Below are 27,049 nucleotides of genomic sequence, written 5' to 3' on the forward strand. Positions count from 1 at the left end.
CTCTGGGCCAAACAAGCCAAGCTCCCTCAGCCTCTCCTTACAGGGCAAGTGCTTCTGCCCCTGGAGACCCCACACTGAATTCACTTCAATCTGTAAATGTCTGGTGTAGAAGAGCTCAAGACTGGATGCAGTATTCTAGATAAGAGTTTAAAATGAGTACAGGAGTGTAATTGCATCCTTCAGTCTGCTTATGCAGTGTTTAAAGGTTAGTGCTGCTGACACAAAGGCAGAGAGAATTGAGGCTTCTGTGGAGAATAGTTGTCCTTACTGTGGAGCCTTTACATCAGGCCTAGCCATCCTAGCTCATGCTTCCCAGTTAGAGGCACAATTTCAAAATCTTTTGAGCTCTCCCTGCTGCCCTTACATGGATGTTTGTACATATGTTCTTTCTCAAGAAGTATTTTTTTTGTTCTCAACATGATGTTTGTGCCATATCCCACAGTTGTGTTGATTCTGAACCTTGAGGCTTCTAAACACCTGCTAAAGTGGTGAGAAAGGAAGCCCCAGGACCAAGTTCAAAAGTTGGGAGGAAGAAAGGAGGATGCATGTTGGCTGCCCTTTTTCCTTAGGCTTGTTAGATGCAAATCTAAACCAGCACGGTTCAGAATTTTGACCCCTATTCAGCATTTTTTTATCTTTTCCTTTTTTGCTAGAAGATACTGATACTCAATGGCACTGGTCAGCCAGTTCCGTTTGTTGTGGCTGGAGGATTCTGGTTATGAACAGTGTAGGTGTGTCGTGTCCAAAGTTACAAGTGCCACAAACATCTGTGAGATTTTGTTCCTGGGCTGCTCCATGCAGTGTGAGGTGGGTAAAAATGGATCTTTTGGAGGAACACTAGTTCCTGTGTTATGAATGTGAACAGAGCACATAATAGGTGCATGCTCTTGGGCAGTCACCAAGAGCAGTCTAACAATGTTCTGCGTAGTTGCAGAAATGGAGTTTTTTGCTCAGTGTTCACTTTCCAAAAAGCTCATACCAATTAGTGCTTGAAACTGTGAGGAGTAAAGGGAAATTCCAGATTTCATCTCTCCTAAAAACCAAAGCAGATGCTCCTAAATATTTATAAGACCAAATCACTAGCTAGGATAATTTAGCAGAATCTAGAAAAGAAAAGTCTCAGAAATCTCAGTCAGCAGCCAGACTATCCTCAAGTAACCTGTTGTATGATCTCAGCAGGAGACTTGCTAAGCCATTTTTGCATCTTTAACTTTTATGCTTCAGTGAGAGTTCGCCTTCTAAGTTGCTGTTTTGTCACTCAGTTTTACACAACATAAGGAAACAGAAGTTTTTACTATTTGTGCTAAAAAAACCACGTGGACACTGGTTGTCAAAATTGCTGAACCCCTCAGTGGAGACTGGGTGCCCACTACCTCTAAAAGTTGGATCCTCAAAACCTTAACTTCAAAATCATTGTGATAAACAAAGCTAGCAATCTGTTCTGTCTCTGGGTTAGAAAAAGACATCCAAACAGACTGTGTACCCAAAAGGGTTCCCTATATGTATTTAGTGGTTGATTCTTTTTAACCTAGATAGGTATAAAACACACCAGAGTACATTTGAATGGTGTTACAGCTGTCAGTACTCGACAAGATTTTGGAGCAAATTGTATAACAAGGTGTTTGCAATTGTCTTCGGACTGAGCATTATAAATGCAGAAGTTCAGAGATGAGATCAAATTTAACAGAATTATAGTGTAATTATAGGAGATGCCCAAATATGAAAATGTTACTTTTAGGAGTAACTTTCAATCCAGTAATGACATTGTGCAAAACCCACATGATTGATTGTAGATTTTTTAAACTTGCATTTGCGTTAAAATAAACTAATTTTTATGGACTAATTTGTTTATACCTATCTAAACAAACACTGATAAGAATTAAGGCTTCTGCTATTGAAGAAGTTATGATATATTCAGTCATGACTATTATGTGTAGAGTTAAAAAATACATAATCAAATACAGAGGATTTCTGTTAGAATTAACTGTATGGGAGATTTGAATGATACTGCTATTCCAAAATCAGAAGGAGATCCAAAAGTCTCCCTCTAGAACCTGAAGTTCTCGTTTTAATTTCCAATATGATAATTTTAACTTCTAGTTTAATTGGTATATTTACTTTGAAACTCTTAGAAAATGTATGTGGCATTCAAAGTATAATTTGTGGTTGAATACATTACTTTTGGGGTTTTATATAGCATATAGTTTAAATCTCTATTTGAAATGCAGACTTCAGTTCATCTGATAGCACAATTAATGCTTATACAATGAAAAAAAGCTATTGTCATTTAAACTCTTCTTCCTCTGTGTTGTTAGCAACACCACAGAAGATTACAAACGAGAGCTGTTAAAAAGTCCAGCTCTTAGTTATGTGGCTTGATTATTTATCTGTCTTTCATTTTGCTTGACTAAGCAGGGCTTTGTTTTGTTTGGTTTTTTCCTTCTTAATTCATAATACCATGAAGATTTTATGTCAGTGAACTGTGTATCTCTAATATGCATAATATTTTAAAAGATATTTTGCTGGTTATTAGGTTAACTTGGAGATATTGTTCACACACACAGTTCTTAGAATGTTTATGTGTATACATGCTTAAGTAGCATTGAATTATTTTATGCTGAAGGTTCTATCATTTTCCTGAAGTGGATTTTTCAGGGTTCTTCTTGGTGTCAAAATATGAACATTTCACACACGTAAATTTCTGTAATATGGCCACTGTAAAAAATAAGCACATATTATGATCTCCAAATAGTCATAGGAAACACTAGAAATCTAAAATTTTTGGCTATGACTTCATAAATATCATTTCTAGTATGTAATACCCATGGCACCATCTGTTATGATTTGGTGGTGGTGTGTAACAATTTGACTATTGTATGTTAGGTTCACTATTTACTCTATGGATATAGCAGTTAATTGGGAACTTCCGTAAGAGGAAGTAAGCATAGAAGAAAAATATCACAAGACTTTCCATCCTCTGCAGATGCACAGGAGTTGTCAAAAGACAATGACAGGTCTGTTAGCTTGCATGACTTTATCTCCTGTTCAGTCTCCTCCATCTGCAAAACTTATTTTGACAAGAAGAGCCAAAGTTCAAGAGTGAGGAACAACAAATGACAGCAAGTGGTTTTATTGGGGGGAATCTGTCAGGCAAGGGGATAGTTACTTGAAAGAATCATGGTGAAGGACATTCTTTGTACCCAGAGGAAATGCTTCCTGTCTTAGTTTTAGCAAAAGACAGCAAATCTCTAGATAAGAATGATGTTGTATTTAAGCCTTTTTATTTCCCATTTTTTCACTTACTTTGTAATATAAAAATCTGATTTCCTTATGTTATTCCTCTGGGTATCGATGCTCTGTGCATAGGCATGGCTGATCTCGGCCCAAGGGTCAGTTCAAGTCTGAAAACTAGACTGAAAACACAGTTTATGTGGTGGTGAGGGATAATCATACATAGAGCATCTTCCACAAAGATTGAAACCTGCTAATGACTGCTTAGAGTGGCCAGAAATGTCAGAGCAAGCCAGTAATATGTCAAGTAAACATCCTTTTTCTGTCTCCTTCTGGTGCAGTATTATTTGCTTTACAAAAACTGACTTCAGAATTCTCTCATACTAGATTTTATGAAAATGAGCAGTATGTTTTTTAAGCCAAAACATTTCTAATTCTATAATGCAAAAGGTCCCATTTTGATAAACCGCTTACAGTTCTACTTACAAACCACTGTGGGAATTGCAAACTTGTGTTTTGTTCTTCAGTAGCTAATTGCAAAGTAATGGTCCATGCTTAGTTATGTTGCTATATCAAAACTCTGAGGGATACAGAGCAAATCATTCTTTATTTTAATCTCTCTTCTATTTTGATTTGTCACTAGATTTTTATAGCAAAAGTTGCAAATTCTCAAACTATTTCAACATAATTAGTTCAAACACTCTTTCGTCATTCAAGTTTCTGCATAATTCTCTTGACCAGGTCATTTTAGAGTCTTACTGTTTTGAACTGGCATAGTCTGAAATAGTATCCAGCATAGCCACAAGTCTTGGCTGAGGGAGACTTCGTGTAAGCGGCACAAAATAAACACAGATGACTAAAATAGATATGTGCTGCAAATGGCTGAAAAGCTCTCAAGATGTTAGCCCAGCTAAGCCCATCTTAAACAGTCAGCAAAAGTGGCTTTCCCTGTTGATGTGGGCTTTTACTGAAAGCACACCAGAACTATACCAAATACATTTTTTAAAAATGTCCTTTAAATATGAAGGTTACCCTGGAGACTTTTTACATGGTGTTTGCCCTCTAATTTTTTTATATAGCAGGTGCTACTTCTTATAGTCTGTAGTTTTTAGCCAAACATTACAAGAGCAGGAAAACTGCATTTTACCCTCACTTGCCCTTTTTGCCCTCTGCATTCAAGCTGGTTCAACGTACACCTTTCCTAACAGCTCAACTTTAGGTTGTTCATTAGGACAAAGAAACTATCATTCTTCAGAGATGCAGGGGAAAAGACTTGATGCACCTCCTAAGACACCAGGCCAAAAGAATAAGACACAGGGTTGGAGTGGCAGAGGATGAGACTGTACCTGAGTGCTCTTGCTCCACTGACTTGCATTTCCCTACCTTTTGCTGAATGCTCAAGGTGCTGGTGTTGCACAGGCTAAGGCCGCAAAATTGTATTACAGAATTCATGTACTGCCAATGGGTGTCATAACCTAGAGTCTCATTCTAGATCAAACAATGTAAAAGGAGACTATTTTCTAGACATGTTAAAAAAGAAAAAAGCTGTGAAAAGTGGTGTCCACTTGGGTCTATAAGGGGTTAGGAATCAGGACTTGTTGAACATGTCTGTCATTCTTTACATTTCCCATTCCTGAAGTTTGTAGTATGCTTGAAACTGCTGCTTCTTAACCAATATATATTTAGAAAATAAAAAAAAAAAGAAAATCTCAGTCACACCTCATGATCATCTCAAGGAATGCATAGTGTATTGCAAGCAATGTAAAAAATCATGCATTGGAAATTCTTTCAGCTTGGTATTCCAGAAGTAATTAATAGCTAGAACCTGTATTATGAATGGCTGAACTCTGATGATCAGAGATGTGTTATGGCCATCTCTTTGGAGGAAAAATGAGAAAATTGCACTTTTTCTCTCAGGCCTTATGTGGACGTAATCAACACTCAGAGCAAACTACTTATCTTTTGGAACTGCGAGTTCTAAGTTTTCCTCAAGGCTGTCTATGTGAGAGTATCTTTGTCTTTTGCTAATATGCATCATTTTGCAGAAGATACTCAACTGTTTAGTCAAAAAGCCTATGTGTATTTTGGTTTTACATTTTAGATATGTTTGCAAATGTCCTCTGGGGGGAAACGTATGTTGTTTGTGCACATTTTCAGATGCCTCTGTTTTATATTCTGCCTCATGTATTTGTTGTTTAGTATTGCACATAGTCAGAGATGCTGTGAGCTCCTTGATGGTCCTGATCATCACACAGTTTCATCTTCTTTTCACTGCTAATTCATTCTGCTTTGCATGCAGTAAAAGGAGGGTGTCATTGATATCACAGGTCAGCAAAATTATAAAATGAAGTATCAGTAAGTCAGGCAATTTCAGAAAAGTGAGGGAAGTGTGAAAAAGGAGGGTCGATATGACACTAAGGTGAAACAGCAATCCCAGAACAAATGGAAAAAATGAAGGGAAGAATGTGTTCCTGTCCAGATCACAGCTCCAGACTGCAGTGGGCCCTGTGACTTCTGAGGCATTCTCCTCCATAAAACGTCATGTCTTTCATTATGAAAATTAATGTTCTCCTTCTGTCATAACTGGCTGATGATTCTGGGTCTTAAGAGTTGGTTTGTGATCTAGGAATATTCTGAAATGTAGCAACCATCCTTGTCTCTCATTTGTGATGGGAGAGAAAATTACTTGCCACCTCACAGGACCAGGCTCTATATTTTTATTGCAGACTGTTATTCTCTCCTTGTATGAACAATCATTTATTTTAATTCTGCATATACACATAGAAAATGAAGGAGTGGGGAAGGGAGTGTTCCCTTTTTCCTTGTTTGTACTTCTAAGAGAAGCTAGTGTAGTTTAAGAGACAATTAAATTCCATCAGTATGCCATTCTTTTCCTCTTATTTCTCTTTGCCAGCTTATAGCAGAATAATGCATGTAGGTGTCATTTTTTGCATCTTTAAATCTGAACTCTTACAGATAATGCTACAATTCAATTTGCAACCTGGCTTGTATTCAAGACTGGCATATCCTACCATAGCAATTTATTTATCATGTTGTTTACTAGATCATTTATATAGTTTGGAGAGAACAGACGTGGCTGCCAACAAAGCTTAAATAATGATTTCATTACCCAGAAGAATGAGAATGCAATCAGGAGTATGCCATTGTATTGTCATCTTCTGGCATCGTTAAGAGAGGAAAGCGGAGCTTCCAGCTGGTCTAAATGGCAAAAGAGTATTTTCACAAGGGATGATACTTTGCCCTCATTATCACATAAAATTTTCTATCAACAGTCTTTATGATTCCATTTTAAATTTACTTATATTCATGGAATAAATGACCGTTTCAAGCTAGTCATTTGTCCTTGCTTTCCTTCTTAACTATTCTTTTAATTCCCACCATTATCCATTTTTGCTCTCTTATCTTTGTACCTGTTTCATCTATTTCTCTCATGTATCTCTCTGGGCTTTCATCCATCACAACTTCTTGTATGGAGGTCTTTTCCTGATGTGTCTCATGAACTTACTAATCTTTCATTTCTGTCTTTTCTGGGGGCTTATATCTGCTTTGAGCTGACTCAGAAGTTATTCTGAAATGTAGTTATTTATCCCTACATAAATAATATACTTTCATCTCATCTGTCATTCACACTAGGCTGCATTGATTATTGCACTTTGTTCCTGCCACTAGTCCTGCTGTTCTTGTTTCTTTATGTCTTTAGTACAACATTTCTAGAGTTGGAAAGTGCTTTTGGACAGGGATTATGCTGCCATTTCTCCTGAAAAATGACAAACTGGTGAGGTGTCTGATCATTGGTATCTTCCTGATATTTGTATGCTCTGTCCTTTTTTTTTTTTTAACTCTTAAATAATATATTTAACACTTCAGAAAAGATGTTCACACTGGATAGAAACCCTGAATCTTTTTTCAGGCAATATGCTGTTGACTTTAATTTTTAAAAAAATTGTCAGAGCAGAGATTGCAGGATCAGTCCCAGAGATTGTGAGACTGTTGAACTCTGGCACAGCAAACTCTGAAAACTCATCTGAAGAGTTTCACTAAAGTCCTCTGAAGAGAAGACAGAGTAATTGAAGCAAGAACAAGGTACTCTATAGGTAGACAAAGTCTGAATTTCTTCTCTATAGCATGTATCTGTAATGAGTGGTGCAAAGTAGCTTAACTTCTTTCAAGGAAGACTGAAATGGTCCTGATGGCTGAGGTCCCTGTGTTGGAAAAACAAGTTCTCTGTTTAGCTAGATGAAGCTGTTTTCACTGGGCTTACTGTTTCACTTGGACTTCAGTGATTTTGTGGAGCAGCTAAAATGCAGTAAAAGTTCACACCCTGTTTTCACCACACAGTGGCATGTTTGTGTGCATATGAAAAAAAAACCAAACCAAACTTTGCTGGTGACTTCACAAAAGAGTTTTCGGAGGCCAAGAGCAGTGTCCCTTTACTGTGTTCATGTTTTGTTCTCAGCTGAGGATTTTAAAAAGTGGAGCCTCTCATTGCTAAAAACTGTGCAGACTCCTGCCATAACATGGCATCTGTTGTAAGAGGAGCAGCAGGACACAGGTTTCAGGTGTGCTTGATGGGTGGATGCCGTTGATCCACAAGATGGCATGTTAAAACTGTCCTTGTCTCAAAGGAGCAGGATCTAAACACTGTTGTGTTAGTGTGAACTGGGGCTAAAAGCTGTGTATTTTGGAAAAGGAAAAGAAGGGAAGAACTGTTTCAAATTGGAACTACGAGCCATTTGAAATGTGCCCTTTTTATTTTTGCAATGCAAAATGTGAGTGTCATGGGGAAAGAGTGAGGGAGAGCCCTTTTCTCTTACCACTGGAAGTAACTTGGTATTGTGTTGAGTTTGCATTCACAGTATGTCAGTAAGTGGGCACTGATTTGCTGTGATTCAGCCACTTGTGCTTCTTCCAAAAACTTACCAGGGGTTTCATGGAAACCATATATTCCTATTGGCCAAGAGTTCTTGTGGTTTGGGGATTATTAATTTAAATTACTTTAACTTAGGTTATTCAAGACTTTAAATGTACTTGGAGGAAATGAAAGTTCACAGTTGTATTTTAAATAATTTACATTTATAATTAGTATTTTTACTTCTATTGTTTTCAAGTTCGTACTGTCTAAAACTGAAAATTCTTGATTCTTTTTAGCTCTCTTCTAGCTTTCATGCTATTTAAAATTCATGTTTACTTCATTTTGGACGATAAAAGATAAAGTAGTTCATTGTTTGGCTCACAAGCACTAAGCCATTTATTATATTTGAATGACAAACTGCACAGAGAAGGTTAAAATTCAGATATAATCCTTTTCATTTAAATGGAATGAAATAGTATAAATATTTCATTTTGTGACATTTTTCACTCTCTTCTTCTTTTGTTGAATATGCCCTGATGTTTAACTCGCCTGATTTCTGTGTTCTTTTTAAGGGTCTGTTTTAGAATATATGGAAAAAGATGAAAAGGCTGTTGCTGACTTTAGTAGATGTCAGATCAGACAGTCAGCTATTAGTCTTCCACTAAATTCACACTTTCAACGACACAAGGATCTCTGAAATATTAATAAAATCAAAGTCATTGTTAATAATATTGTCTTTAAGAGTTAACATATTAGAAGAATTACTTCTCATTTTTCTCATTAACTCTGTAGTGTTCCCAGTCTGAAAAACATTGAGTGTATTTGAAGTCTTTTTGAGGGTTTTGTTGAGAACAGGTAAAGTCTGGTTCAAGTTTTTACCATTATTCCACAAACTTTCATCCAAACTTCCCCTCCACATTGGATTAGAAAAATCTTAATACAAAGAACTATTTATTTCCAGTCCCTGATAATTGCTCTTTTTTCAATTACCTTACTATTGAAATGTTGCACATTCAGTTTTTCCCAAGAGTTGCTATGTTCCGTAAAGGGTGTAATTGTCAAAAGAGAGTTAACTGGGAGAAGGAACATTCTTGTTCCAGCAAAAGGCATTACCTTTCCAGCCATTCAATTTACGTAAGTGTTTCATACCTGTGCCAGAATCGTTTCTCGTCCTTTCCCTAAATGAGTGACCACAAGGAATCAGATTCATATTGGGTTACACAGTTAGGAACTTGTTGACCCGAGTGAATTAAGAACAACCTCTTTTTACTGCTGCTCGTTTTTCATGAGCTGCTGTTTTTCATCGCAAGATGACAATATGCAGCCTCTCACTGAGCTGTTGAAAACAGATTTGTTACCTGGCTCAGACAGCCATCCTAGAGCTTTTAAAAAGTTGTATTTGGATAGAGTGTGACTTAGAATGAGGGATAACTGATACTGTGGCTAGAACACCCCCAGGCAGTGTTGTATGTCTAGGCAAACTAGACGAGATGCTTGTACAATGTTTCTGATCATATATCTGTTGCCCATTTTAATTCTGGTCATCCTTCTCTGCTGAATATCTGTAAATTGTGTTTTAAGTAGGGATTATGAATTAAGCCCCTCTCAGAATTAAACTCCTATACAAACAGAAGATAATTATGTTGCTGATCTCTTTAAAACATGGGTATAGCAATATCCAGTTTTCCCAGTTCGGAAATCTTTTGAATATTTCAAATGGATACTATTGCTGACATAAAACCTCCCCTTTGAAAATTACTTCCAAAGTTTTAAAATAAAATGAGCTTTTATATAAGAAGAGCAGGAAATATGCATAGTTTGATAGATTTTTTTTCCTTTAGTAAGATAAAGAGAAGTATTCTGCTTGAATTTCCATCAATGCTGTTTTTAACTAGAAACAAGGTTAAATCCAGCCTTCGCAGTTCCTTCCTAAGGGACTTCTTTGTAGTCTCAGTAAATTTGCTAGTAGATCTTAATATATTAATGAAAGAATTAGTGTGATCAATCTCCAATTAAATTTTTTCCTTTCTCAAATGTGTCAGTCATTGACACTCTTTATGACAAAAGAAGGCGCTTAGACTTTCCCAGATGTCTTCCTTCTTCAGTTCTTCATCTTTCCTTGATGTGTTTTGCATAATATGACTACATACATTAAATCAGTTATGCCAATACAAGGGGAAATGGGTTTTGGGGAAATGATTCATCTATTTCTTACATAAAGAGCATCATCTTTTCTTCTCTTTAACTGGTAATAAACAGATTAGCCAGTTGTGACAAAAAGTGTTGGGATTCATGACACAACTGTATCATAAAACCTGTGAAAAAGCAAATGTCATTTCTAACCAAGGCAGTGTAACAATTCTGTACCTTTAAAAACTTTTACTAATAATCCATGTAGTTTACCTACGCAGAGGACAGAATCTATTTCCATAGTACTGCAGATTAAATCTCATCTATTTAACATCTCTGATCCTGATAAAGAACGTGATGTTTGTCTTTATTTTTTGGCTCTGTCATCTGTAAAATAGCTGTACTGATTTGCAGATTAGCCAGTGTTGACTTTTCTTGCAGTTGGCAATTTTACCTAGTCTGTAAATCAAATAGTCATTACAGTTGCTAAAAATGTTTTAAATTTTACCCATCAGTAAAGAGAAAAACCAGTAAAATACCTATTAAAACCTGCTTTTAAAAAAAAGGTCCTGGGGGGAAAAAATACTAAGTTTAAATATGAAATATTAATTCAACTTCTTTGTGCATAACCGTTATCACAGTCTGATCATTTATTGTGATGTAATCACAGAGGATTTTAATGTTACTTGATCTAGATAACAATAAGAACTGTTATCTATATCTATCTATCTATCTATCCATTATGAATCCCAAAATATGTGTAGAGAGTATATCTGTAACAGCTCCTATAGCACTACAGATTTTTTTTTTTACTTGCATTTTGGAAGGTAGTCAATGGCTGAATTGGAAGCAATAACACTGCAGTCAGGTGATTTAAAGGTATTATGTAAATAGTGTTCAGAAACTGTCTCCATACCTGGGATTCTTCACATACCATAAGCCAAGTGTGATCCAGTGAAGGATCAGTTATACATGAACTTTTACTCTGACATTATATTAAATCATGATTTCAGTAAAAGCCGACCAAGACGTATTGTTAAGTGTCATGCTTTTCTTTTTCTCTGTTTTAGCTGAGACAATCCCAGTCGTACTGCACAGACACAGAATGCCTTCAGGAATGTGAGTAACTGTTCACATCAGATTCATAAAAGTAAAATAAACAGCAGTAATTAAAATACAGTCTGCCTGGTCTTTAAAATGCAGCAGTTGATTTAATGTTATAGGAACATATTACATTAAATCAAATACTACAGTAATAAAATTGATATGCTGGGGAGGTAATTTCTGAGGATCTGGGATGCAGATTAACATTTGTACATTGGAAGCAGCATTGATGGGAAGCCTGGAGGTATCAATTCACCAGCATAACCATTAATCAGGTCCCAAGTTTTACTGAATCTGATTGTTAGCCTCCAAATAGGATGGTTTGGGGAATGAGAGGGGAAAATATGGAGGGGGCTTTATTTGTCCTCCTCAGATTCAGAGCAGCCTAACCAGTGAAGACTAGATACTGAGCACAGACACACAGACACGTGTTCACAGCTGGGGCTGGGTGATGGACTGTCAGTACTGTGACCCCTCTACTCCACTGTGAGGAAGAGGAGGCACCCCACCAGCTCCGACTCATAAGCTGACATACACCATGACTGCATCTCTGCTGATTTGGTGCCCATGTAGTTAATGAAGCAGAGGGCTGATATGTACACTTCCTTGGGATTTGCTGTGAAATGCATCAAAAAACCTCTCCCAAACAGTGAGCAGTACTAGGGCAGTCAAACATTACCAGCACCTGCAGTGAAGCATAACTGTGTGGAGGTTATGCAGTAATGTAAGCATGCCCTGAGGCGTTGAGATACTCCCTGAGATGCTTTCCGTGAGCCAGAGGGAAGATTGTCAAATGTTTATAAATAAAAATAAAATGGATCTGGTTTTCCTATATCCCTTTACCAGTTGAGCATGTGAACTCACTCAGCTTGCATCAGGACTGCTGTAATGTTTAGAGGGAGCAGCAAGGACCTGAGCAGTGTTCCTGTAAGCAAGAGCTGCTGGTGCCTGTATCTATTACAGGTCTAGGGACAGTGCAGGCAAGGTTTCCAGCATCTTGGAGAGAGTGCATGCCTTCATTCACCCTCATGTTCCTCCCTCTTCACTCCCCTGTAAAATGTTTTTAGAGATAGGCATCCAGCTCAGACTTGCACTGGGCTCTGCCAGTGTGAAACAGTCCCAGATTCAGTGCCATGCTGGGCTGAAGGGGGAAAACTGAGCTGTCCCACATAACCCCTGAGAAAAAGACAGTGTGGTGCTCATGTGCTGTACAGTGCTGCTGGTTTGCTCTTTCTTTATGGGCTTTGCAAGTTACACTGTCTGTGACTTCCATCACTCCTCTTCCAAATAAACCTGTCAAAGGGCAGACTTTTTAGTCTCCCACACCTTAGACTTCTATGCCTTTTTTTAAATAATAGGCATGTAGGAGAGGGAAAGAGGCGGTTCATGGGAGGCAGAATATTTTCTATATTAGAAGGAGGCACAGACAGGGTGTGGATCTTTCTTTTGTCCATGGTCAAAACCAAGCAGTGGTAGGTCATTCTCACTCATGCCTTGAGAGTCTTGATCATCAGTATTCATGAAGCTTTTAGACTAAAGACTGTAAGTCTGTAGTAAGTTCTAATATGTATGGGCACAAAGCTTGTGGGATGGCTTTCACGTTACCAAGCTGTAGTATAGTCGGAATTTGAATGGCTTGCAACAAATAGTTTTCCATTCTGAGATTCTTGCAAACTGTCTGTGCAGATGCAAGCAATTTGGCAGCAATTGTTCCAAAGCAGTGGTTTGTTTCAAAAACCAGAGCAAAAATTATATAGTAAATCCTTTCCTATGTTATTATCTTGCCTTAAATTTAGTTCTAGCAAAGGTATTTTTCTGCTGATGCAATGACACTGCCTGCCTGTTTGTCACATTATTTTGTGATGCTTCTGTGATGCTGTGCTTGTGACAGTCTGTAAGACCCTGGGAGTCAAAGGCAAAAATAAACAGATTGAGCCTGAAGAAGCTTTCTAGGATGTTTCAGAAACATATTCAAACAATTCTGAGCCAGTCTTCTGTCCATTGCTTCATCCTGTTTTTATGAGTTGTACAGTGATGAGCTTATGTTTGAGGTGGGTCTCCTCTTCCCTAGGTCCCACAGCTCCATTTCCTGTTATTTGCTGACTTTGATTCCTCATTTCAGAATCTTGATATGAACAAGTTTGTTTCACTCCCACCAATTTGCTCATTCCTGGCATTTGGTCTTTCTTCTCGAAGCACAGCTGGGAATGTTGTCATACACAGATTCTTAAGTTGCAAGGTTGTGGAATAACTGATGAGACGTATGTGGTTTTGTTTTGGGAGACGTAGGGCTGGGGTTCAGCCAATGTCACAGCAGCATCATGTGTTGTGCTGTTGCTACCAGCTGGAAATTCTCAGAAACACCCTCTGTTGATTCTTCCTGAGCATGCTTTGTTTTTTCAACCCTTGATTTCAGCTCATTTTAGGTTTTTTGGAGCCATATCAAGGCAGTAGTACCAGGTCTCCCTTACTCACTTTTTTATTATCTATAAATTCTTACTTATGGTTGTTGGCACCATTATGTCGTAGTGACGTCTCTGCAGAGTTTCCCAGGGTCAGGACTAGTGCTTTCTGATCTAGGTACAGGAAGATATGAGCACCACTTCAACAAGCATTTGGGCACTCTGCTTGATGGCTGTTCGTCTGCTGGTTCTCCATCAGAATATCTGCTGTGACATTAAAGCATGTGTTAGAGTCTGATGACCATTCCCTCAATTTCAGTGGGTGCCTTGCAGAAAAAAACCGCTGTAAGTTTTGAATAGGCAACACATTTAATATTCTGTTGGGATTGTTAATGCTCAGCAAATCAGAAGATCTTAGAGTTTTGTGGAGATACTTACAGCTTTTTACCAGCTAGGCTCGTAGTTCAATGCCTTAGAAAGCCTCGGGCAGCCTAGAGAGGCAGCACGGGCAATCCAGCATTTCAGTAGCTCTAAAAGCGGCAAACAGTAGCTGCAAAGCTGATACAACCAGCAGAAACAAAGAGGGAGAAATATAGCTTTCAGCTTGCCTAATTCCTGCAATTAGAAGCTTTCAAACAGAAACAGAAACACACAGATGTTCCCAGAAAGGGTGCAAGCCAAAGAGGGCAGGCCCCTCTTGTGCCCTTCTTTTTTTCGGAGAAGGGAAAGGGGGGAACTGGGGGCGGACCCGGGGTGGCCGGCCAATCAGACACTGCTGAAGAGTTTGAGTTACATTTGGGTTTGCCCCTGCTTGGAACAAAGGAGTTCAGAGCACATGGCAGAGGCAAGTATCTTGGGGAGGGGGAAGGGAAGCTCGGAACAGGCAGCAACAGAGTTTGCCTTGAAATGAGGAAAAAGAGTGATAATTCTTTTCTGAATTCTGTCTAATGCAAGTGGAGCACAGGAGTTCTCTGACATCTGGCAGTTGCAACATCAGCGGTTCACCCAGCCTAGGGAGGATCCCAGCTGGTACTGATCTACTCTGATGGCTCATGGTCCTTCACAGTCAGCCTTCCGTGTCAAAGGAAATGAGGGGCTACTGCCTGAGTTTTTTCTGTGTTCTAGCAATTCCCAGATGTTGTGACCTCCATTTACCACATTCATATTTTCAGCACTATTCTCAGTGTTCTGTTAGGTTGTAATGTGGTCAGAGATGACTGTCTCAGATGTTGTCTACTCTACTTCCAAATTTTTATGCAATTTAAAATGAATACATATCTGTGATTCATCTTGAGTTGTACTCATCTAGGGCAGTCACAGCAGCCTAACCAAACAGCATGAAATGTCTGCCAACTCTTTCCTCCCTTTTCTGGGAATTCCCTTCTCCCTGCCTCTGCTCAAGTCCTTTTCGGCTTTCTTCAGGTTCCTTATCCCTGCCTTTGAGAGTGTCAGCTTGCAGGCATTATCTGCTGAAGGTCCCACGGGTTCTTTGTCTTCCTTGATGATTCACTTCTAAAATACCTCTCTCCATACAGTTTCATGCCCTTCCTTCACAGAACAAGCAAGGCTTTAAGCACTGTGAAAAGAAGACACACAAGTCAGAGAGCATGATTTTGCCTTTCCACATGCAGATATTTAACAGTTTTTACCAGGGTCAATCTGTTTGTAGTCCAAAAGAAGGTATTTCTACCGTGAGAGGGCAGACAAAAAGCACCACATGGAATACACTTGTACAGTAAAAGAAATGAAATCTCTCCTTTCTTTAGAGTACAGCCTCACTCTGAAGGAAAAACTGCACTTTAGGAGGAGAACTAAGTTCATGTAAGGGTATTAACATGGGCACTTAATAGTTTTAATATTGTATTATTGAGATTTCAGTTGCACCATGAGGAAGTGTTTGACCTTTTATCTTTAAAAACTGTTTTTACCAAACTCATAATTTTAATAGCTTTGACTGCCTTCTAGGACCTCAAATGAATCTGCAAACATCTGTCACAAAAGATTTTTTTTTTCCCCTTCCCATTTTTCTCTGAGAGAAGACTAGTTTGCGTGGCATAGTCTCTGATTCCGTGGGAAAAAGCAAGTCCAAAAACTGTATTTCCTACATGAAGCAACAGCTAGGATTCACCATAGTCATTAATACCCATGGGAGCTAATCTCACAATCTCAGACCAGCTCCTCATAAAGCTTTCTTTGCACAGAGATAATTCAGCCATGCTGTAAAAAAAACTAAATTCCAGGTAACCACAGGGCCAGAACTGCTCACAGGCATCATTCAGAAGTGTGTGGATATATATGTATGCCAAACCCAGGGTACCAGATACTCTGAAAATAAAGACCTTGGGCTGGATTCAGTGTTGCGTCGAAAGGTAGGTTAGAGACTGTATGTCATGTCACTTAGTGCCATGGGAATATGTACTGTTACATTCTGTACTAGTTGGTGTCTCCTGGGCATTGGAGATTAATAACCAGATCCATCCATCAAAATGCGTGGTAGCAGGATCATTGATCATTCATCTCAGACCAGGACAATCTTCTCTCCATTTGGAAATATTAGAAAATACCATCCACAGGGGCTCTTAGAGGATAACCTTTATTCTTCAAGGAATCAAAACATCACTTCTAAATTACCTGCAAAAAAAAATACCAGTTATAGATAAAGGCACTGTGGCTGTGAACTCTTAAAAACAAGATTTTTTTTTTTCTTCTGCCCATCACAATGAATTCCATCCTGCTTGGTTTTAGCTTCACTCAACTGTTCTTTATCCATAAGATGGTTTTATCAGATTATTTTATGATCTCAGGGATGGAGGTCTTTGTAGCAAGATTGTTGTCTCCTACATATAACTGCTTCCAGTAGCTGAAATGGCTTCTTGTCTGTTCTCTTGATTTGTGATGCAAAGTTTTGAAAAGTTGGATTTACCCCAGCTTTGTGAAACATTGCTTATCCTCTTCTCCATAAGAGATTAAAGTAACAGATTCTGAAATATCTCACGTCCTTATTAAAGCACACAGTCATTTTTGAGAGATGTGGGTTTAACGGTTCTTGAAAAGTGTAATCATGGTTGTGTCTGAGTGTCTGGCATGCCTTGAGTAGGTAGTGCAGGGCCAGTTGGATCAGCTATTGTCTTGCTTAACATAGTTCAGAACGTGTTTCAGCACGTTTGGTTCCATCTGAACCATCTTACAATGCAGGCTGGAAAAAACTGTGTCTTGCAATGAACACCTGTGGTTTCCCTCTGCGGTCCCTTCTGCTCCCTTCCCTGACCTGTAGCGTGTCCTGATCTGGCATCATTTGATTACACCAACTTTTGTTTAACCACAGACCCTAAGTGCACTAATGTTCACCAAAAATTTCACATGGCAGTTGGACAAATCCATTTCTCTGTATTCTATGGGGAGTTCTGACTAACAAGTCATCTAAATTTTCAGTCTTCTACCAAACATATTCGCCAAAGCAAGCACCTAAGGCCTTCTTACTTGTTGCTGAAGGTAATCTCAGAGTGGCTATTAGTGTTGTCTGGAAGCCCCAAAATAAAGCAGTTGTTCTTTTCTTGCCAAATTATATGCTAGACTCCTGGACTGCATATATAAAGATTTTCCAAGATTTAAAATATTGATATATATGCTGCTGATAATAATAATATTTTGGTCAACAAAACTGAAGGTCTAAAGTCTTACCTTCACAATTCCATATGCTTTCAAAATGAAATGTGTAAGAGTTTAGTGAATTAAAGGCTGTAGCATTCTTATTTATTTTCTGTGCACTATGCCTTCTCCTCATACAGAAAGCCTGTTATTCACTCAGATTTTCAAAATAATTCTCACTTAATAGCATCCCTGCTTGGCTCTGTGGGGTCCCGCGTGCACCCACAGCACACGGGTGGGTTCAGTATTACAGTCAGTAGCAAAGAGTCGAGACGGGCATTTGGGTGCGTTCCGGCAGGAGCATTTATTGCTGCTACACTGTCAAAGGTTGCAGAGGCAAATACCAACATGATCCCAAAGCCCACAGCTTTATCTGGGGGCGGGGAAAAGGCGGGACTAGGGAACGGGGACCAATGGAGAAGCTTTGGGGGAGTGACGAGGACTGGAGGCCAACAGCCAACTGGGGAATCCAAACTGGGATAGAATAACATAACAGAACAATGCATCCTGGGAGAAGCCTGTTTGGTCACCCTAACATAAAGTGGTTCTTGTGGTACTAGGGACTTGTCTTACAGAAAACTCTCTGTCCCTTGTGATGTATGTTCACTGGCCACCATACTCACTTGTAATTGCACATAATTCTAATCATAAAATTCCTCTATATTAGCAACTTCTCGAGCTTTGAAATGTCTATATTTCGGACATTTAAAAGGCAAAAGCAGTCTCATTTGCTCATACATGTTAATGGTAGTGTTTGTACTGTGAGAAGCATGAACTTCTATAATGCATGGGGTTTTTTCTTCTTTGACATTTTTGAGTGCATGTGATGTCAGTAAAGGACATCAGTCCAACAGCCCCAACTCAGGAAAGCCTTATTCCCAGAGCATCAATGTGGAGAATGGCATAGCTGTAAGCTTCCCTGCAGGGCTCTTCTGCTGTGTTATGAACAAATCCTTTCCATGGAAGAGCCTCTGTTAGCAATGCTACCCAGGATGGCAACAATGAGGGTGGTTCTGTGGTATCAGCATTAATCTTCAAAGAAATGATTCCAGCAGGTATAAGTTATCAAGTAAATGTTAAATAAGAACAATCCAACCAGTGCTGAATCCAGACTTGGCTCCATAATCAGGTGATCCACTTAAGACAACTGGAAAATATGACAGATATAAGTATCTCTGTGGAATTTTCTGGATGTTAAAATTTTCATCTTGAGTAATAAAGTGAACATTTTTTCTCTTTCTGAACGTTATTTATTATTATATTAGCTTTGTACTAATTGCTCTGTATTAATTGAACATCTAGATCATTAATGAAGATGTTAGGCCTTTAGACACTATGATAAATGGATTCATGTAAGTACCATAGGTAATTAGCGATACATGGGTTTACACTTCAGCTGACAAGATTAGTTACTGTTTGATTACTTGAAATTATGTTTCAGAGGAGAAAAGTTGTTTTAAAATGTGTATTTGCAAGAGTTTCTTGATCCATACAGATCAACCAGCCATTTCCAGCCTGAGGGTATTTCCTTAAATTTACTTCCGCGTGTTGATGTTTCAGGTATTCTGTATGGAAATTTGGTGTAAAATTTTTATATTGTGTTCCTGGGCTTCACTTCGTAATGTATCTCTGCAGCAGTTTTTCCCCTGCTGGCAGATATGTTGCTAGCAGAAATACCACATGACCCAGATGATCAGTCATGGAGATCTGGCATATTGACACTGAAACATCTTTAAACAAACTCTCAAGAAATAACTTAGAGTAGTCAAGAAATTGATTACCATTAGTTTGCTCCTTCTTGCTAGAATTAGCATGTTGTCTCTGTAAGGCCTAACAATGGAGCTTAAGCTTTCATCAGTTTAGCCTTATTCTTTTGTTTGTTTGAGGCAAAAAACAAAGACCAGTGTATGTATGGGGGGGTTTCCTACATAAATATATTTTGCACCAAGTTTGATTTCTTAAAAATCAGGTTTGATATCTTAAAATGTGAAGAGTATGTTTATCATCTCCAGTTCCTTAGGAGTTAATATGAACTAAGAAATATTCATGATAATTCTGAGAATGCCAGTGAAATATTATGAAATAGATGATTCTCTTTTCAAATGGATAAGAAATGTGATAAAAAACCGTATTACTGTCTCAAAGCCAAAATGAGGGACTAATCAGAACACTCCATTGAAAAATATTTCTGGGATTTTTTCTGAGATTGAATTTTTGTTTTCACTTGGCGAAAAGAACTCCGCTGTTACTCTATTATAACTTGAGTTTTCCTTGTCTGTAGTGCCAGGACCAAACTCCTCCGGTGACAATGGCATCAGCTTTGCCATGATAATGATGGCCTGGGTGGTGATTGCACTTGTCTTGTTCTTACTGAGACCTAGTAATCTAAGAGGATCAAACACAGCCGGAAAGCCAACCAGCCAACACAATGTAAGTGCATCTTCAAGTGCCCTGCAGGGAGATTCTATAATAACTTAAATCTATTTTGGTTTAATACAGACTTTCTCAAAGTAATTTTTTTCTTCTATTTTTTTCCCTATATTTTCTTGGAACTCCATCGAAAATTAGACTGAGTTAAACCAAAGTGAAAGTAGAATCATGAAGGTTGTAAGTGTGAGGCCTGCTGTGGGATGGAGCAGTTACAGGTGACTAAGTATGGGCCATAATGTCCTCTGGACATTGTCAGTCCCTGGTTGAAACTGCCTCCTGCCTTTTTAGGTGAAAGGGGACAAGCACAGCTTTAAGAGAAGTCAGTAAACAAAATTACAGCATGATACTGAGAACGGTGATCTCTGTCCTAGATGTGGGATTATGGAAAAATCTCAATCAATACAGGAAAAAGTATAGTTTTTTGATGCTCATTTACTCTAATCATTTAAGAGATATTGAAAAGCTATAAAAGAAAACACAATGTAATGCTTCTGAGTTCTTTCATTGCTAAAACCTCATATGTGAAGCACTGTTTCTAATTCTGTACCTGCTTTTTTTTAATCTTTTCTTTCTTTCTTCTCCCAAGGGACAAGAACCACCAGCCCCACCAGTAGACTAGAGCATTCAGTATTGGAAAAGTTCAGCAGCTAAAACGTTGCACGACCAAATGAACGAAGTGACCAGATTACTCCTAAACCTCACTCAATACGCTTTTGTTTTCTCATTTATATAGAGCAGAATTATCATTCAGCAGTAATTTTCATGAACTGCTTTTAGTGACTTCAATTTTAAGTTAATTTTTGCTTTGTATATTGTTACAATTCCTATTACATTGTAATTTGAATAATGGTAAGGCATTGCAGGGGTTTTTTGGTTGTTGCTGTTACTGTGGACATTCCACTCAGTCTCTTTCTGTTACAGTGATCTTAATTTCTTTGCTGTGATTTCTGATATGCATTGAAAGAAAAAGAAAATCCCACTCCATCTATAATAATGAAAGGTTACTGACCTTTCTTCAGATTAATTCATATTTCTTCTCCAGTATGATTTTGAGAGTTGTATTATGGTTGGAAGTATTAACTTAGTTATGTGCTGAAAAACAGAAATTGTTTTATATTTGCCCTGGGTTCAGAGCAGCTTTTATTCTGGTCTTTGGACCACTAACACAGTTTTCAGGGTTGCTGGCAAAAGCATGGATTGTCCACTAGAATTGTACTCTGTGTGTGTGCGTGCACATGTAAGTGAATATGACGATTGCCACTGTCAAAGCTTTGATTTATATATTGGGAACTTTGTACAAAAGATTATACCACCAAAAAAGAAGTTAATTTAGCCTTGTTCATTAATAAATTGTATGTCTTATTCAATACGTTGTCAAAAAAACATATTCGAAACCCAGATGTGCTTACTTATAGACTTTATCAAAAGAGAAATTTAGTAAGAAAAACTTGCTAGAATTTTCTGTCCTGGTATACTCTTTTCGTAATTGGTACCTTAAGTTTTTGGCTATGATGTAATGTATATTGGACAGGATGAAGTCATACCAAGAAGTTACCGTGGTTATCAACTTTTGGTATACAACATATATTGGATTATTCAGGTTTATTCACCTGTATGTTATCAGCAATTCTTAACATTTCATCCTTATCTACTAGTTGTAATTGTAGAATAACAAACTTGCAGGTGACTACATATGGCATGTCTCCTCCCTCTAATATTTGTGTGTATGTGTGGTATGTTTAAGTGTGTGTATGTGTGGCTATGCACGCACCTGTGCACATCTCCCATTATGGCAAATGGGAATTACTTTTTTATGTACATTAATTTAAGAACATTTTAAAGATGTACAGAAAAGCAACACTGTATATTTTTCTTGTTCAATTTGAAAAATTGATGAGAATAATGTAAAGAACATTTTTATGTTACCAACATGAAGCTTCTTTTGTTAAAGGTCAGTAGAACAGACATACGGGAATTCAAAGCCTTACTGTATGAACCTTTATTTCATGAGGACTTTAGTTATGGAGATGAAGGAACTAACTGTTAAAGTTCAAAAAGGTTTGTATTAACGGGCTCTAACAAAAATCTCACATCAGATCCCATGGTTGACAGACGCAGCGTTTTGCTCTTCAGGGTAAATGGTGAGCCAGCTAAGCCTCCTTGGAAAGGTACAGTGTAGACCTGAAGAAAGGCTTCTGTAATTTGATGTAATTGACCTTTGAATTTCTATGGAATAGTATGCTCCCAAGCATGGGAGCATGTGTAAAAAAATCAAATTAAAAAAAAAGAAGAAGAAGAAGATTGGGCCAGGTGCTCTCAGTGACATCAGTGCAGTGCCAGGTAAAGCAATGAAACTACAGGAGAGAAGCTGAGAGAATTTGTCCCATTACATCTAATAATGTACAGGCCACAAACACTGTGTAAAGATGTCACTGGGACAAGCACTCTGCCTGGGCTTGCTTTTTGCCTTCCATGTACATTTATGTTTGGGATACCGTTCAGAACAAGTAATACAACATCATTTTGTTGAACCCACAAGGAAACATATATAATCTCCCACACTGACCTTTTTTCTCCAAGGATTTTTGGCCAGAATTCTTCACTAGTGGAGGCATGAAACAAGCTTCCAATTGATTAAAAAGCCAGCTGAAACAGGCTTCTATTCAGACAGAGCACTACTCCTCATCCTGTTGGAAGTTGGTGAGATTTACAGGAGCACTTTCACTTGTGAGGAGCAGTCTCACTTAAATGTCTGTTTATGTATTTATGAAACTTACCATGTGCACCCAGCTCTAAGAGTCTTGGCAAATGAACTTTTTGTTCAGAGGAATGTTGTGGCTTACCTATAAATGAACTGTCTTTGCTTGAAATTCCTCTAATTGTCCCAGTGATTTTATACATGTATGCTTTCCTCATGTAAATTGCTATTTTAAATTTTCTATGTAAAAGAAAAAAACATCGGAAATATTTTATTGTAAAATGTTTTACTAAAGAGCCAGGCCGCTATCCCACATCAAAATGTATGCTTTTTAAATTCAGATACTCTCTCCAAGATATAACCTTCAGATTAGCACTATTAATTAAAATAAAAGTAACTAACCATAGGACTGTATTTTGCCACTCTTATTTGTGTTAAATAGTGCCTTACTCATCAAGTAGTTGCACTGAAGTTTGTGGAACTACTCTGAGATAATGTACTAGTAGCAGCTTTAGTAAGGGTGGCAGAAATCTGGCCTTTAGTGATGTAATTTGTGATTAAATAATTGTATCATGGTTACAGATGTTTATGGTAAATTTCGAGGTGTGGAAGAGATTAGTGGTATGCGAAGCTCCAGGATATGATCCTTTCTGTAGTGATGGTTTTAAGCTTGGTTAGTAAGAGATGCAAGTCGTAGCAACTTGGGAAATAGGGAGGGAATTTTACAATTATACCTTAACTTTGTTAAAACAATAGTCTTTTTAGAGTCTGCTTAACACAATTACTATACTCTGAAAGGAGAAGTCATATGTATTCATGCACTGTCTGCAGATCACTTAGCCTTGTAATATTCATGATTGAAAAAGGAAGAGTGATGATGTCATGTACTTGATGTAAATCGGTGGTTTAAAATATCTGAATATGCCAAATGAAAAATCATCTGTGCCATTTGTAGTTTCCTAGTAATCTTTTACTGAGTACTTGGATTGGGATAAAGGGCTTGTACTATGCACTTTTTATTGACTTAACAAAATAAATAGCAATCATTAGTAAACTTTTGTCTCTGTCTTTTAGTTTTTTATAAGATATAGGACTGCACCAACCTATCAATTTCTAAGGTAATTTGAAATCATCTAAAAATAAATGTCAGTAAAAATAGTGTGTCACCTGTGTAACTTTTAAAATGTAAATTCTAACTTTTCAAATGGACACTTGTCTTCTGTATGTATCTCACACAAGTCAGAACAAATAAAAAGCAGTTTCCAAGGTCTCTGCCTTTTGCTCTTCAAAGTAGTTAGGCAACCTAGGAAGTCAGAAATAATACAGTAAGAAAAGTAGTGACAAATATGCTGATTATGTTACTTTGTTTTAGATCAAATCCTACTATTTTTGGATTTGCAGTCTATTTTCTAGTTCTAGATCTTGGCAGTGTTGGACCCAGAGCTGCTCTGAGGTAGGAAGATGCTGCAATGGATCTAAGACAGCACGTAGGAGTAGTAGAGACCTGCTGCTTCCCTACTGTTCCCATGAAGTGCAGCACTCTTCTTCCTCCAGAAACAGCACAAAATTCTGAGCACTGCCTCAACAGCAACTCTGATGCCTTGTTAGGGATTCCTGTGTTAATCTGAGAAAGAAAAGGAGAACCAGGGTTTAAAATAATACACAGCTATCCAGAGATAGTGGCAATAAACGCCAGAGAATCAGAAACAAAATCCGAATAAAATAAGAAGAACAACAACAGCAAGTAACAAATGTTTTAGGCACTTGAGGTGATCTAGAAAGTACAAGATCTTAATCAGCAATCAGCAGTCATTAATGTCTGCTCATCAAGATTTACCGTTTTACTCAGACATGAGATTATAAATAACCCCTAAAACTAAAGTTAAACTTCTAAGTACACTTGTTGAAATGCTTGCCAAGGATGCAAATGCCTTGAGAAAGCAATGCAGAAAGGAAATTGCCACAAATCTAAATTCACATTGTTGAATGGGTCTGTACAAGGCCTCGCTGTTCAAGATCACCATATAATTTGAGATTACTCTGCCCCAAAGCCTGAAAAAAAATTATCCTATCTAGAATGTTTGGAAAAAATACACCAAATCCTTGCAGCAAAATATTGCATTAAGTGGATCCCTTGCAAAAATGGACTACTTAAATCCTTTTCTCCTTCTCCTTAGTTGTTCAGTATCAGGCAATGGCCTACAGTGCCATTCACTGCGGAGATCTGGACCTTGGGGTGGGGGAAGAGGCAGAATATTCCATACTGAACCACATCCTCACTTGTAAAACAACAAAACTCTTACCAACAGCAACAGCAGCTGAAGATTTGTCTTTTCATATAAGAAAAGTAACTGAACACTTGTATCAAAATTGCGAACTCCCATAGCAAACATGTTGTAGTTAAATATAATAGCTAGAAGAATCTGGCTTCCACATCACCTTTTTAACATCTGCAGGTCAGAGCATTGGCCAGAGGGGGTGTCTGAAACAAATGTGCTTCAATATTTGGCAATACATATTAATTCACCATATATATACAGCTTTTTAAAGGTTTCAGAAACTCTTATTGATTTTATGGAAAGTGTTACTGTAAAATATTTAATAAAATATTAATTGAACATAAAGCAGTAATTTGTAATGAAAGATCACATGTAGCAAGGTTTAAAAAAAAATTCTTTTGCATTTTACGTGTTTTGTTGTTACATCTTCCAAACTATAAATGATAAAACAGAGGAATAATGTTTGTGACTATGTGGTTTCAGACTTATAACTGGTTTAAAGTTAATTTCTTCTGCTGCAAAAACTATCCTTAAAATGTAGTAGAAGATCCTAGAGATGAGAAAATATGTTTCCTTAAGCAGACCAATGAAAAACCCCACCACTGTACAACATTCTGAAAGTCACAGCCATTGGTTTGATATAAAAAGCAAATCTTTTAAAAGGTGTTCCATTTAGGGCAGAACTTGCAATGATAAATGATAAGATAAATATGATTAGCAAGAAAACAACCCAGAGAAGCCTCCACAGGACTGGCACTACACCAAACACTGCATGTAATGCATCAAAATCTGCTTTCTTGTGATGATGAGTAAAAATTTGGTTTCTTCAACTCCCCATGTGATTTCATGCAGTCTTGTTTGAAATTGAAAATCCAAATAATCATTCCCCCACTTCATAGAATATTGCTTTCAATTTGAATCACAAATGCATCTTGTCTCTGACACCCCCTCCTGCTGTATGCTTGTGTTGGGCTTCAGTATGTAAGGGGAAGAGGTTAAGCCAAATTAGCTTTTAGCTATACTGTGAGGGTGGATCAAATCTTCACATTATTTTATGCAAACAACTGTTACGGCAACAGGACAGCTCAGCTGAGTAAAACCCTTTAAAGAAGGGATGCTACAAGACAATTTCTCTCCAATGAGGCAGTGATGAAAAGCAGTGCCTTATTTGGCTGCTCTCACTTCCATTGCACTAGTTTTAGCATGTAGTATTTCCTTACTGTTTTGTTGAGATGGCTGTTAGCCTGAAATGGCTCTCCTGGTGGGAGCTGCAGTATGCCCTGCATTCGGAAAAGCAATGCTGCTGCCCACAGCACTGCTTCTGGAGGAACAGCTTTGATGTCTAGTATGAAGTGTATGGTTTCCAGAAAAACATCAGAAGAGAATGAAAAAAAAAGAGACATTTACAAAACAACAGATAAGGCCATCAAATGCAATCATGCCTGGAAGGAAGTGTGAATAATTTCTGTGTACACTGAGAGCTTTAAATAATCTAATGAGAGGAAGGTCATATACTTGAAAACAAAACATTGTTGTGCAGTAACTTAAAGAATGGGGTTTGACAGGATGTTTTCATCAGTTTTCACGGTGGCCTTCCTCCAACTTTTAAAAGTTTTAATCCTGCATGGCTTTGGGGTTTTATTTATATGGCGATGTTGTACATGAGTCCTGATGAAGTTACTGTCCAGATGTTCCATGCCCTATGCAAACAGGCATGTTGAACCTGACCAGAAATTCACTGCATTTTGCAACAGTTTTACCAAGAATTGCAGTTTGAAAGGCTGGTTGTCACCAGTAAAAAAAATACTGTATTAGATTAATCATAAGACGTTTGGGCAAACTGTCAGACTGTTTAGCAATGTCAAAGTTCTGGTGAGCCAGAGAGATGGAGATGAGGAGAGGGTGTAAGTAGGGACATGCCAAGCAGATGATGTCTCGTGTAGCAGCCCAGTGTTGGCTCTGAGAACACGTAGAGCTCGGGTTCTTGTCTGCCTGTGTTCAAAAATGGCGTATGGCTGCTTTTTGCAGCTGTTGGAGCCTTTTCAACACACATGCCCAGTCCCACATGTCCTAAATAATCTCTTTAGCTGCGTCTCCTTCCTTCCTCTTAGCACTGTAAAATACAAAGCATGGATTCAAATACTGATCCAACTGATCTTCTGGGCACTTTTGTGCCTCAGCCTGGGACTGTTGCTGAGTGCCTCAGATCTCCTGGTTACAGGTGGGGTTGCCTCCCAGTTATGCTATCTCAAAA

General features: G+C 38.0%; 1 protein-coding gene across 5 annotated transcripts in view; it reads left to right on the forward strand.

The window, feature by feature from the left end:
• Window positions 1-23,570, forward strand: part of SMIM14 (small integral membrane protein 14) — a 55,679-nt gene extending 32,109 nt beyond the window's left edge. For 4 of the 5 annotated variants that reach the window (XM_042052919.1, XM_042052923.1, XM_042052922.1 and 1 more), the window contains exons 3-5: window positions 11,305-11,353; window positions 19,670-19,818; window positions 20,405-23,570. In XM_042052919.1, coding sequence (XP_041908853.1) covers window positions 11,305-11,353; window positions 19,670-19,818; window positions 20,405-20,437 — 231 coding nt within the window. In that variant the 3' untranslated portion in view covers window positions 20,438-23,570. Of the gene's footprint in view, window positions 1-11,304; window positions 11,354-19,669; window positions 19,819-20,404 lie in introns of those variants that run through there. The other variant, XM_042052920.1, reaches the window with a different exon arrangement.
• Window positions 23,571-27,049: the final 3,479 nt, after the last annotated feature.

The sequence above is a fragment of the Corvus kubaryi genome, unplaced genomic scaffold (genome assembly GCF_017639235.1).
Source record: "Corvus kubaryi isolate FWS band 111438036 unplaced genomic scaffold, C.kubaryi_AGA036_p1.0 split1-131, whole genome shotgun sequence".
In the NCBI taxonomy this organism is placed as follows: Eukaryota; Metazoa; Chordata; class Aves; order Passeriformes; family Corvidae; genus Corvus; species Corvus kubaryi.